Genomic DNA, 15,424 nt, shown 5'->3' on the forward strand with positions numbered 1-15,424 from the left:
TTTGAAAAAAGCAATCAGTAAATTTTAAAAAGCAGTCGAGAAAAAACACATTTTACCTTTACTGACGACGGTCGGAAAGACAGACTAAATTATAGAGTAGCTTTGCTCCAAATAAAAAAGTATTAAAGTAAACGCTTTTCCCTCCAATAAAATAATTAGGTTATTAATATTGTAGTTATATTTATACAATACAAGCTAATTTTAACAATAGCATAAGTTTTATATCGTATGATTTAAAAAAGTAATTTTTTTCTCTGACTTAATGAGTTCTTCGTTTAGGGAAGCTTTAGATAGGTTCTGGGATGGTTTAATGCTTTTGATTTAATCTGTTATTGTTAAACACTCTCAAAATCTATAAAAAAAACTGCCTGCATTTCCATAACCTAATTTACGATTGGGATTATATAACACATTTCTTTATCATTATAAAGAACGTGTCCTAATTTTTTTTTTAAATTAGCAAGTCCGTGTTTTTGTGAAGTATTAGATGTAAAATGATCTATAGAATTTAGATATGCAATTGGTTTTTTTGTAGACCTCTTATTTTTGAAGTAATTTAAGTTTTTGTTGAAAAATTAAATTGGTTTAAGGTACTAAAACGCAACAAAAAAAGAAGAAAATTGCCATTATGAACAAAAATAGTAAGATCTTTAATTTGACACCTTACTTTTTAGTAGCGAAGCTACTCTATAATTCACTTTGTCCGTCCGTCCGTCAGTCAGTCAGTCAGTCCGTCCGTCCGTAACGCTATGGGGGAAATGGGATTTACTCAGCTCCTATAAAAGATAGAATGCTGAAATTTTTTGACAACATTCCCATTATTTAGGAGCACAATTGACTATAAAACATCATTTGCGGTCGGACCGATTTTTAGCAGGTTTTAGGCTATTTTTATATTTTTCACATTTTTCTCCATATCTTCAGTGTTTATGGTCCGATTTTCAAAATTTTTTCAGTTACAGATATCAAAATTAAATTTCCTGTCGTTTAAAGAAACAATCATGAAGGCCAGACTGCCTCTTTAGCAGGTTTTATACCCTAAAAATCTTCCTTAGTATTTTTATAAACAAAACTAAACAATAAAGTTTCGTACATGGTAAAAGTATTAAAATGAAAGAAAAACAATATTGCCAGAAGATAAAAAATTATGTTTTATTTCCTTCAATTTTTTAAAACTTTTTATATTTACTAGTGGCTTTAAAGCATGTTTCGCTATATTTTTTTCAACAAATAAAAATAAGGGGGTTATTTTTTTTTTTTGGGGGGGGGGGATGTTCTACCCTTAGAAAAATAGCTTAAACAACCGCAGGACCAGATTCTTACAGACAGACGTACGGACAAACATTGTTCTACTTTCTATTTTATATTGAATAGTTGGTTCTTATTGTAGAAGAGGTAACAAAGAATAAATAAACAAGTTTTTTCCTGAAATATAAGCATAACAAAACTATGATGGTACCATTATAAAAACATATATATTACAGCAATAAAAAGAAAACTTTTATTTTACATTAGGATAATCGTGTACATAAGTAGCGCAGAAATAACTCTGTTAAAACAGTAAATTATTATACAGTAATGATGAATATGTTTTTTCATTATTTGCCAGGTTTTGTTGGTAAATCATTGAATATGACCTTTTTACTATTTGAATGCTTTTATTTTAATAAAATAAAAATCTTAAGTATAGTCGTAAGGTATTTATTGGTCCGTTAAGATCTTGTTCACCACTGAACCGATGTAGATCTCCAGTTTTAGGATGATTTTATTTATGTCCCAAGATGGTTTTAGGTTATTTTAAGGTCCCCTCTCTTCTTCGAGCAGAGAGCCCTTTATATGCTAGGGGTGCAACTTTTTTTTGGATATCTTAGAACTTATTTTTTAGCCATGGTTCTTTCCCTCCCTTAATAATCCGTAGCTGAATCAACCTCTCATGTGGTTGATTTGCGAAGATTAAGATTAATAGGAAATACAATGGACGGGTTTATAGTTGTTTGATATCATTGTATAACAGTAGAATTTATACTGTTGTTTTCCATAGTAATGTATTGTAATTAAACCGTTTTGAAACCAAGTAGGAATATATATGTTTATAAAATACATATAATATTAGAAATTCAAATAACAAAATAGTAAATAATGAAAAATAGCACAAAACTTGCCGCTTATTTAAAAAGTACCTTGTTGATTACTGATAATCCAACCCTTTCTTTTTTTAATAAATTGAAAATAAAGGGGTTGGAGCATAGTTTTTGGGTTCTTTAAATGAATATCGGCCAGGTAAGGTTGTATTATTGGGCACTGGAGAGTTCCTGAGGGTCTGGGCTCTAAAGTTTGCTTCTTTAAATGAAAAGTAGAGGAAATAAATTAAGGACAATTGGGTCCATAAGTAATGCATCAATAACATATTATTTTATGAAAAAGAAAACAGTAAACTGTAATATGTAAGCTAAGAAAAAAATTGTATTATATGTATTTGCCAAATATCTTATGTAAAAATGACGAAAGTCGAGTAAATATCTGCTATACTAAAAATGTTAAGATCTTATGTTACTTTGCTCGAATACTTTCGGTAGAATATATTATATGCTTGAAGAAACAAAATAACACAAACAATTTATTTACCTAACACTTTGATAGATGGATGGGATACTAGATGGACATATAGATAGATAGATTATTTAATAGATTAATAAGTATTGTTGGATAAATTAATGGATTGATAGATTAACATATTATATGCATAAAGAAACAACATAATATAAACAACTTTTTACCTAACACTTTGATATTAGATTGATTGATAGATGGATGAGTTCATTAATAGATAGACAGATAGATATATGGATAGATTAATATATTTATGCTTGAAGAAACAAAATAACATAAACAATTTATTTACTTAACACTTTGATATATGGATGGATTAAAAGATGTACAGATAGATATATGGATAGATTGGTATATTTTAATCATTTTTAGGCTTGGATTGGATCTGACAAGTCTTTCACCTACGATTATGTTTTCGATACAGCATCTCAACAAGAGGAGGTCTATGAAGATACGGTTAAGGGACTTGTGGATGGAACTTTTGAAGGTAAGTGTACTCAGTTAGATAGATAGATAGGCAAATGGATGACGTGGTGGATAGAAAACAGATTGGTAAACAAATAGATATATAATATAGATAGACAGGCAGTTAAGATGAATAACAGAAAATATAATGAAAGTTAGCTAGATATAAATATAAAATTATTATTATAGATAGAGAAATATTATCTAGTTAGCTTAATATTTTAATAACTACTGAACCGATTGAATTCTCCCTTGGAAGCTTCACATAAGTCCCGAGATGGTTTTATGTTATTTTCGTATCCCTCTGAATACAGAACTCCTAGATGCTAGGGGCACAGCAGCTTGTATATACATATTTGAATATTGACAAAAGATACTTTCCACCTTGTTTTGCATATTTCAACATATCAATGGAAAAAGGGACCAATAATGTTTTATTTTTGATACCTTTTTAATGGTGTCCCTTTAAGACAAAGACATAAATAGATGTACAATTCATATCTATGATAAACCAACGTTTGTTAGCTAATGAATGAGATAGCGTGTTTATAAAACTTTGAGCACTGTAACAACTTACAGTGCAATGTCCCCTCCCTTCCTGACAAAAGTAATGGAAAGAAAACTTTATCGTTTATTGTCCTATCCCTTATGCCCTGGGGTTAACCTATATTTCTCTCCCCTTTTCCAATAATTCCATGTATGAGTGTTTTGACAAATTCACAAAAATATCACAAAACAATTCTCGCTAGAAACTAATGTTCTTAATCAAAATGAGTATCTATAGTACAACTCATTTAGTACGTTAATGATAGTTTTAACAGTTATCTGTAAACAAAAATAGACAAAAAATTTATTAACTCAAGAATTAAAACTGCTGCATTAAAGCTCAAATTGCAACAAAAAAAACCGCCCCTGCAGTACTTTAGCCAGAAAATAAAAAAACACTTGATTCTTTTTGCGAACATCAAACCATAAGCAACAAAATTTATATTTGCGGAAGCAAATGAGTTTATGGTAATCCGAACTCTCGCTTATCAATATTATCTTATCCTTGTATCCCTCTCATTTTAATCCATTAAATATTTTAACATTCTCATTAAAGAGTCGTATAATTCTTTGGAAAAATCCCATAATTTTTCCAGAGAAGCACAAATCAAACCCAAACTTTTATTAAAACACTTTATTGGCTTGAAAATTTTAGGAACTTTTATTTAATCTTGATTGGTTAATACAAACTAGCAGTATTCAAAGTTTTCCACCAAAAATCTACAGAAAGGATAATTTTTTTGTCAGAATTAGAGGTGTACATCAATTTATCATCCATTGTCTTATTCTTGTTAAGAAATTTACAGTCGTTCTAGAGGAGGGGGGGGGGGGGGTATAAACGTTCTTCATGCAATAAAGTAATGTTGTCAAATCTTAAGCTTTTTATTACACTACATCAAATATTTGTGAAGGGTTAGTTAAGTGTTTTATGGACAGCAAGTGGCATTGCCCCTAGTCTTAACAGTTTAAGGGGGCTCTCCCAAGTAATAGGCTTCAAAATGACCACAGGAGCAGTAAATATATTCCTTGAGAAGCTCATCCACGTCGGTTCAGCGGACCTGAGACACAGACAGACAGACATACATCCTACTACTTTGTATTTTGGTTATATTCTAAAAGACGGCATTATAGCAATGGGTATGTTTAAAGATTAATCACAATATTTTGTCAAGAAAGTAAGGGTTCATTAGAATTGCTGTTGACTTGACTTTGCTGCACTACTTATGGACATAATAGTCTTTATAAATTAAATTTTCCCTGCTATTTAACTTAATCGTCCTTCCCTTATTTTTTTCACACATAAAAATTAACTTAATTTGATAAAATGAGCCTTGCGGTTTTTCCGACTAATATTTGTGACCAAAATTAGGACTTTTAAACACTATTAAAAATCAATAAAAATAAGGACAATTTTGGTTATAAGTAGCGCAACAATAACAAGCTATCAGAAGCAGATACCTGTTTCCCCTATATGGATTTAATTCTAAATGTAAAGACTTTCAGGGAGGGAGGGGACATTGGACTGTAAATTATGCTGGTATTCAAAGTTTTCTTAACACGCCTTTCATTCGTTGGCTTAAAATGTTTTGGTAATATTAATGAATCTTCATTGGATGATTCCAAGTAGCAGTACAGTTTGGAAATTTTTCTACCAATACCTTTTATCTACAGAAGGGGTAATTTTGTTTTCTTTCATTGGGGGTGTATGTTGATTGATTGTCTATTCCCTTAAGATCCCTGATAAAGGGTTAATGCTCTCTATACAATTTTAGAAAAAGATTTATACGGATTAAGTAGTTGATAGATTTTTAGGTTAAATTCCTAAAATTTCAACAACAAAAAACATTAATTTTAGGTTGTAAGTAGCGCAGCACCTAAAAATCTAGCAGCATTTTTTATTAAAAATAACAGTAATTAAAAAAATTATTTTCCATGTATTGGTTTGCTTGTTATTGCTGCGTTACTTATTGTTTCTTATAATACACCAGGGTATTCGCACCTAGCATCTAGGGGTGGGATTCCAGTAGCCTAAAACCAACCCATGACTTACACTAAATGTTAAAATTAAAACCATCCTATAACCTATTTGATGCTTCCCTAAAATGTACATTTCAATCCTTTCAGTTTCTAACTCTTAACGGACAGACAACATAACCTTATTACTTTATATATTAGAATTATTATAGACCCAATATATTTGTATCAAGACATACATACAGAATGACTTTATTAGCTTTTTTTCGCTAAAGGTATTAATATTTTTTTTTTCAGGATACAACGCTACCGTCTTAGGAAAGAAACAACTCTCAAAATTGTCAACATTTGATTAATTTGGTAAAGTATAGTAAAATCGTCTAATACAAAGCCGAAGCTTCCCTGATATGCTATAGTTTTTTTACTACTCCGTTTTGGAGATATGTTTGTGCAAAACTACATGAAATATTTTGTAAATAGAAAAGTAAAAAAATTGTATTATACAAGGATGACAACATCCATAAGAAGCGAAGCACATAAATGTTTATTTCCCACATAAGTACTAATTAACTGAAATAGTAAGATAATATAATAGATGCTTGTTACTTGGAGAATATTCACCTGACATTGTAGTCTGTTTTGGAATATTATAGCATAGCAGTTGAAGACCCTATCTTTCAGAATGATATAAACGGCCAAAGTAAGCAGTAATTTAAATGCTTATTGGTTAGGGCAAACAGTCTATGTAAAATGTAGAGGTGCTTCGAATTTAGAATTGAAAAAAGCATTCATTTTCAATTTACGTTAAAAATCAATTTCAGATTGTAATCGATTTTTTTACAGAATTTTATTAAAAACCAATCGATGAGTTTTTGTTTATATTTATCTTATTTTTAATTCTATTCTGTAATAATAGTGTCATTAGACAATCGATATGTCTCGAGATTATGTCAGTAATAACTTAATACTTTTTAGTAAACCCTTATAGGCGATACTGTTGACCTCTAAGGGGCTTGGTGCCGCTTCGGGTGCTAGACCTCGTCAAATTGCATACTAATAGAGGCAATTTATCATAAATAAAGTTTTTCTACAAGTTGTATATCCCTGTCCTGGTTTATATATGTGTCTAAGGAGTATAACGGAAGTTGGAATATGATAAACAGAGATATAAGATGTTCCTACATTGGACATGGAATAAATCTTCCCTCCAAATTTACTCTTTGGTAGTTTATAATGATTAGGGGAAGCTAAATATGTAGAAAAGTTTAATTTTAATTGTTATATCTTTCCATATATCTTAAAAACAAAATATCTACATTGTATCTAATAATAAAGAGAGAGAAGAAAAAGAGGTATTTTAGTTTTTTGACAGTTATTGTCAATATAACTTTGTAAACGGTACATTTGTAAAAATCACTTGTTTTTGAGTAATTTGTCCTATTTTTAACATTTTTAAAAAGTGTTCATAAAAAATTAGTGAGGTGAGGAAGGACATACTTACTGACATATATTATTTATAGTGTAGCTTTGCTAATAAAAGATATATATGATTTGCTACTTTTAAAAGTATGGTTTGGGTGAGTTGCTTGAAACACTTTGTTTTATTATGGTGGGGGGGGGGGGGGGGGGTGAGGGAAATATATTAAAGAGACAGGAAGTTAAAAGGAGGGGCTTTTTAAATTTTTTGAATGGAACCTGAAATTTATCAAGGATGACAACATGCAGAAGAGCCAGGGGTTTTGGAATCAAAATTATTGGTAGAAAAGATTTAACATTGCTAGTTTGAACCACTTATTTAAATAATGTTTTTAAGCCAACGAACGAGAGACTGTGGTGTGCATAGACTATGACGTTGTTGATTTTAACCGTCATTATCCTCTCCCTCCCAAGGTGGTAATTAGACATTTTTTACGTCTTTATCTTTTAAACTATCTTATGATTTCTAATTTTCTTCATTAAAGTTTATTTAAAACTGCAAATAATACATTTTCAAATAGAATTTTAAGTTTTAAAACTCTCTAACCACAGAACCGATATGGTTCTCCTTTACAGGTTGGGTTCTTTTAGGTTCCAGGAAGGATTATAACTTTTTGGGGGAGGGTACTACCAACTTCCTGAGAAAAATTTCCAGAATTTTTCTGTCTTATTAGAACTACAATTGAAAGTGGTGAGGTCACCTTCTCCCCTCATCTCAATTGCTTCTAGAGGCCTCTAGTAACAAATATTTTATATTTTTGCTACTGAATGATATTGTATGTATTTTATAAACGTTTAATGTTTTTAACTTCCTTTTAATAATTTAAAAAGCGAAGCTTCCTTATAATTAAGATTAAACACCAATAATTTGTTTTCCTTGCATTTCTAAAAATAAATGCTCCTTGATTTATATTTAAAGATTTGATTTTTAAAGTAGAGTATAGGCCGGCGTAAAATATCAATAGCAGTTGGAACTATTTTCCTCTTATATATAGAAATATGCTTATTTGTAAAGTAGTAACCAATCATTTTAGTTGTTAAAGGATACATACTTAGTACCTAAACATTTTTTATGCAATTCCTCGAATTGCCTTTTATGGATGTTGTCATACTTGTTTTCTAATCTTTCTTTAAAATTTCCTCATTTTAAACCATTTAATTGTTGGTCATTTAATTTTTTTACACAGTTTCTTTTGATTTCAAAGTATCTGAAGCGAGAAAGTTTAAGTAGCGCATCTATTCTATAAATATTTTCTTTTTTAAAGGTCACGTCAGTCTTTTTTAGAAAGGGAGGAAACATTTTACCTTTAATTTCTTTGGTAACCAAAGTTTTATTTCCACACAAACTTTTTCGTTGGCTAAACATTTTGGGTACTTTTATTTAATTTTGATTGGTTGTTTTCAATCTAGACTGTTCAACAATAATTCGATCTATAGAAGGGGTAATTTTGTTATTTATAATCGGGGATGCATATCCATTGGGGAATAGTTCTTTCGGTTTATACAGATATACAACATATTAAGATTACTTATAAGAACCCTATATAAATATAAATTTAATATCTGTTTAGGCTGCGCTGCTACTTAAGCTTGATCTAAATTGTCCTTGTTAAATTTTAATCTTGATTTAAAGTTTTTGTATGCCGCCATATGACATAGTTTCAATTTATAGTGTTCATTTTTATTAAAGTACTATGTATAAATTATGTTATACAAGCCTGCTTGCTTTTTGTCGGAAGATTCGAATTTAGACCACGCAGCGTCTTACTAGCGACTTAAAAAATGCTATTTAGATTATTGGTAAAGCCTTGGCTCTAAAATAGCTACAACTCATGCATAGCTAGGCTATTTATTAAAGTAGTGCAAACAAATGGTTTGTTGTCAATTTAAGGTGTTAAGTTTAAAGTTATAGTTCACTTTCTTGTATTTAATGTTTAGGAAAGCTTTTTCACTGGAAGCCCCCCGAGGCTAGGGGAAATCCGATAGTTATAAAATCTTAAATCTATTCTATGAATACAAAAATTTAAAATTTACAGCGAAAGAAAAAAGTTTTCTAAAGTTTTCCTTTTCATCATTAAAAATTCTCTAATAGAAACCATATTTCAAAGATAGGACATGTGATGATAAATTAATCTTCCCTCAATTCTTAATTGTAAAATTCTTGTAGCGATGGATCCTTCCTTCTCACCACTGCACCGATAGGGTTCTATACAGTTAAACTTCTCTTGTCTTGGAAAGGATTTAAACTTTTATGGGGGAGGGTGCCTTCACCCTCTCAAGAGAAATTGCAAAGAAATGTTTTTTTTTACCTTTTCTTTTTCATAAGCAAATAAGTGGATGGTTGGCCTTTCTTACCTCAAGTAAAGTGCCCGTAGAGGTCTCTAGAGGCGTAAGAGTATACGTACATAAATACTCTTATTATATAATAGCTATGCTCTTATAATCAAGAGAAAATATAACATTAATGAATTGTTAAGCTATTATTATTATTGAACAAATAACTGTTATTATTATAACTTAATTTAGGTTACTAGAGAAAAACAAGAATTATTTTGTTCATATTTAGCGTAACCATGACCAATAATTAAGTTATAATTTTGTCGTAATTTTTTCACTTTTCTACTAGCGGCTGCACCAATAGCATGCAGAGTCTCTGGAGTAAAAAAGTAACATAAAAATATCCTTAAAACCATTCCGGGATATAGGGATTTCTTTCAAAAGAAGAACTTAATCGGTTCTATAGTTATTGAAATCTAAGATTCAGACAAAAAACTTAACTACTTTATATTTCTTGTTGTATTAGAGTTTATTGATTTTTCAAGAACATGTTAAAAGATGGACTTACGGAAAAACATACCAAATATAGCTTCGCTTTTAAATCTATCCACCTATCACAATTCCTTAATTATCTATCTATCTATTTTATTATCCATTTGTTATGTTTCATTAGGTAATGTTATTTATAGGGGGTTTCCCCTGTATTTAGTTTTTTTTTCTTCAAATTAGTCGAAGGTAGCTATAGGATATAAAAGAAATTAAAGAAAAATAAAATTTCCCTGTTTTGTCGCGTGTAAAATAAACTCTCCTTCTTACTTCATTCAGATAAAAACTTATCTTATAGTAATTTTATAAAGATGTATTGTTTTACCCTTTCTAAAATGTCAAGAATGTTTTTTTTCATAATTTGTATTTTTAGAGAACTCCTAAACAATCACCTCAAAAGCATGCAAGTCTTAGAAAGAAGGACTGTGGCATTTAACTTTAGAAAAAACTGGTACCCAAAGTATTATTTTACCAGGTTATCTTATTTGGTAGCCCAAATCATTAGGTACTTTTTTGCATTGTTATTGGTTGGTTCCATAATAATGTTCAAACTTTTCAACCAATTAAAGAGATTTATTTTTTTACATAAACATATAGACACACAGCCAACCACTTTAGCTTTATAGACAGCTTTTGTTTAATTTTGGAAAAAGTTCATTTTCCCTTGGTTGGACAAAATATAACATCGGAATTGCTAATGATTTTTTCATGAGAAATTTCAGGATTAAATCTACACGTTAATTTTAAAAGGAAATCATTGAATGGTTTCTTTATTTGATGACAATCATAGTATTCAATACAATATAATACGACGAAGAAATAAAATCCTTATAACAAAGTAAAGGATCTCTGTCTGTGTGTGTGTACCGAAGGATCTCGCTAACCACTGAACCGATATGGTTCTCTTTTACATAGTAGCTCTTCATAGGTTTGGGAACTATTTTGGGGAAAGGAACATTTTGTTACTTGTATTATGGATAGATGTTCAATATAAATTAATAGTTAGATTCAGAAAGTTATGTTTCATATAATTAAACACTATAATACCTCTTATTTTTCTGTTTGTAAAGAAAAATTATTATCGGTACGAATTTTGTTATTTTTGGACTTACTTTTTGGAAAATTAATACTGAATTGTTTTTCATGTAAATATTACAACAGCACAAACTGTCCTTCGTATTTTTTTTTTGATTGGCTTTTATGAATCGTTTTGAAATAATAATACATGAACGGAAACCATAGCACATTCATAAAGACATACAGACCTTAGTTATAGAGTAGCTTTACTTCTAGTAATGTATTGTATGACAAAGAAAAAAGATATAGCACATAATACCTATATATGTATAAAAATCAATCATATTTCGCATAAACATTTGTTGTGAGACCACTTCCGCATAGTACTATATGATCAAATCATCAGTACTGCATATATAATTACAACAGCACAAACTTTCCCTTCTCCATTAATTATCTTTACTCCCATCAATAACATTCCCTTGTTTTTAAAATTTTGACAATTTTAACGGAATCCATAGCACATCCCAACGCACATACAGACCCAAGTAATAGAGTAGCTTTGCTTCTATAAATGTATTTAGAAATGTATTATGTGACAAAAAAAAGATGTAGCTAGCACATAATACCTATATGCGTATAAAAAATCAATCATATTTCGCATAGATATCTTTTTATAGTTTATACGTTTATGTTTTTACAATACAGATATTATTACTCAATACTAAGTTGCAAAACTACTCTATTACAACTCTTTGTCCGTCTGTCTGTTAGAGTAAGGCTAAAAGTTATATGCTTTTTTAGTTATCTTATTGATTCACTTCTTGTATGCCTTGCCTATAATCTTATTATTTGTGTATGTGATAGTAGGGTAGAGGTTTTTTTATGTAATTTTTGTAGATTTTTATGTGATTTTAGAGGATTTTTCACAAAAACAATTTTGGTGAGGCAGCGATGCAGCGACCCTAATTTTTTTTAAAGGATCCACCTCAGATATGTAAACTTTTATAAAGTGATATTTGCGAAGGCATCTTGTTGATAATGTAAAAATATCTGTGGTTTTGATTAAACATATTTATATGATAACTGATATAGTATTAAGAATATTATACAATCATATATATATTATTGTTATTCGGTTATTCGATAAACCAGGGAGGGAGGGGACAATCCTATAAATTACAGTGGTATACAAAGTTTTATAATAACGTTTTATTATTTTAATTATTTTATCGTCCATTGTCTTATCCCTGCATCTCACTACATGAGAATATTGTAGGCAAACATACATTTTAGTTAATATATTCTTAGCATAAAACTTGATTGGGTTGTACAAACTTAGAGGGTCTAAGACTTGCCACCTAAATTAATCTACTTAAACATTTATCATAATTGTTTGTTTAGATAAATTTAAATTTCTGTGCCCCATCCTCGGAGATTCCGTGATGTATAGCAATATTCTTTAAGAAAAGAAAAATATAAATGTGTTATATTTAGTACAGAGTGCAGGAGATTCTACAGGGGTTAGAACCCCGCAAGATTTAGACATAATTTTTTTAAAGAATAAATAACAAAAAATAAGATGAGGTATCAATTTGATTTTATAGATGCTAGAAAAATTTATATGTTTACAATTCCTCTCTGATTATCTCACGTCATAATCTAATTAGCTGTATATGGCAGCCATTTTGAATTGTTGATAAAGATTTGAAAGTTGTTTCCCCGTGTCTGCAGCTTATGGGCAAACCGGTTCTGGCAAGACCTTCTCCATGGGAACCGGTTTTGAGATGGACACACCACCTGATCAGCTGGGCATTATTCCAAGGTAGGATTTTTTTAAAACCGGTTTTCAGATTTACAGTAGTTCTCAGTAAACCAGTTTCTAATGTTATCTGCTAATGTATATGTTTATAGATTAACATATGCATCTGTTTATCTATCAAATTATGTCACTTCTTCTGTTTAAAAAACAAATATTTTAAGAATATGCTACTTTTTAATTCCTCGTTTTATGAATAAGGGATAAAACAATGAAGGATAAATTAATCTTGCATAATCATGACATAAATACTACTTGTCCCTTTCTTATTAAGTAGCAGTTACCCTCCCCAACCCACCAGAAGCCTCTAGAGGGAGTGGTAAATCACTTTATTTTTGCTTTTAAAAGAAGAAAATTTGGAACGGAGTGTTTTTTCCTTGACCTATAATAAGTATTTTGATCAAGCTATAGACAGACAGACATCCCCATTACTTTTATATAAGCTACGAAATGAAGAAAAAACTAGTTCATACAGTTAGGAGGGGGGAGGGGCAAGAATAAGGTATAAACAACAAGCAAAATAAATCTAAAATAATATTTGTGGAGAGGTCGTCAATTTTACGATGTCCCCCCCCCCCCCCCCCCCAATGACAGCTGAAATAACGTACAGGTTTCGTGATTTTTTTTCCAAATTATTTTCATTGTTAATATAAGCTGGGGGAAGGGGGGCTTGCATTTATCAGCCATTGACCAAGTATAGGACCAGGGACTTAGCCTTGAACCTGTTAAGGGTGTGCTGAATTAATTACACCTGCCCTGAAAAGTAGCAAATTTTTTCAAATAGCGCAGATACTAACTGACATATTGTCATGCTGTTATAAGACTTAATATACCTATATTTATAAAATAACGCTATTCCAATCACGATATTAGTATGAAATTTTATTTTTTACATTTTTCGCTAATTTTAAATTTTGTCTGTCGGTATTGTAGAAACAATAATTAGGATAGGCTTTTAATTTAGGGACAAAGCTAATTTTCTGAAAAACAAATAATAGTCTAAAACCTACAAAAATATGGAGTTTTCTTTAATAGGTCGTTACCGAGATCTTAAAGTACACATGGACATAAATAATTAATATGTATATCATATGAAAGTTTAACCGCTGGACCGATTTGGTTCCTTAAAAATTATTTAGAATGTAAAAAGTTGACAAAATTAAAGACTACTTTGGTTTGCTTAAATTAAAGACAAACCTATTTTGTCAGGGGGGTAGGTATGAGACATAAAACTGGATATTATATCAGTACCTAATGTTATTAATATACACAAATGGTTTTATTAAATCTTAATTGGTTTGTTCAAACAAACAGTGTCTAAAATATTCAACCTATAGTTGTAATACATTGAAGGTGTAAATTTGTTTTTGAAGATTTGCATAAATTTATCATCCATTATCTTATCCCTTAAGATCCCTGTATTTAGTAGAATGTGCAAAAATCCGTTACTTTTTGGGAAAGAAAAAAAATAGGCTTGCCTTTTTATATATGTACCCATTTATGTTCGTACAATTCAGACATTATTAAAATTAGCAAAATATTTATTTTGTGTTATTTCTATCCCCAAATTAATAAATGTCTTTTGTAGCATGACCGATAGACTGACGGACCAAGTAAGTTGTATACTGGTTGCTCTTTAGAATGGGGTACTTTCATATAAAAAATGCAGTCTACCTTAAATAGCAGCTGGAAAATTCATGTTTCCCCTATTCTGTTTCTAACAGACGGACGGACTGCAATACTAATGAATCGTTTTACACTATTTGAATTTTAAACAGGTATAGGACAATAGGCGAAAAATCAAGCATCCCCTTAATTCTTATCTGCAAATTACAGCCTTTGCTAGCTTATAGTTATTAAGGTAAAAATGGGGTGGTAGATGTATTCTCTCGCCATTGTCCCCACCCTCCCTGAGATGTTAACAAATTACACTGAATGGTTTTAGGCAATTTTTGTTAAAAAATCGTGATTTAATCGTTTTATTTATATGTGTTATAAAAAAACATATATTTAAATTCTCAGCTGCTGGTATTTCAATCTTTTAGCGCATTTTTTCGCATACTTTTTTCGTGTACATAGTTTCGACATTGAAAGTAATTCTTTTGTTAATTGGTGGATTTTTAAAAATTAGTAATTTACAGGGAGATATGGGATATATAAATATTCAAAAAATTATATAAAAAATATTAATAAACTAGTTCTATCATTCAAATCAGGGAGGGAGGGGACTGAAAATGACTCTAATATCAAATATTTAGATATACGTAATATGTAATATCTCTCATTTGTGGTCTTAAAAAATTGGGGATATTTATAAAATCTTAAAAATGGGCTTTGCTACCAAAAACTTTTGTTCATTTTATTTGGGGGTTAGTATAATTTATTTTTCATTGTCTAATCCCTGTTTTATTAGTCATGTACTTATAGACCTTCTATTATTTAACTGTTCTACTGACCATAGGACAATTTAGGCTTCAATTTTATACAGTATTTATGTGTATAATCATAGGTTTTACTCGAGTTTTACAAATATTGAGTTTTGTATTGATTTAATTTGTTGAAAAATACAAAGCAAACAGGGTTTTAACCTCTATATTGATTCAATAAGAAGAATTTTTAATATTGGAAGAGAGGTTAATCGTTTAATGGTGTGATTTTTTAAGGAAGGGTTGTGGTACCCTTCCCCACAATAGT

The 15,424-nt window shown here is 30.1% G+C and overlaps 1 protein-coding gene across 1 annotated transcript in view; it reads left to right on the forward strand.

Annotated features, from left to right (window-relative positions):
• Window positions 1–15,424, forward strand: part of Klp31E (kinesin-like protein 31E) — a 213,516-nt gene that overhangs the window by 133,327 nt on the left and 64,765 nt on the right. The window contains exons 6-8 of the mRNA XM_080178409.1: window positions 2,983–3,097; window positions 5,893–5,911; window positions 12,644–12,736. Of these exons, the coding sequence (XP_080034535.1) occupies window positions 2,983–3,097; window positions 5,893–5,911; window positions 12,644–12,736 (227 nt within the window). The remainder of the gene's footprint in view (window positions 1–2,982; window positions 3,098–5,892; window positions 5,912–12,643; window positions 12,737–15,424) is intronic.

Source organism: Acartia tonsa, chromosome 12 (genome assembly GCF_053477335.1).
Source record: "Acartia tonsa isolate MP-2025a chromosome 12, ASM5347733v1, whole genome shotgun sequence".
NCBI lineage: Eukaryota > Metazoa > Arthropoda > Copepoda > Calanoida > Acartiidae > Acartia > Acartia tonsa.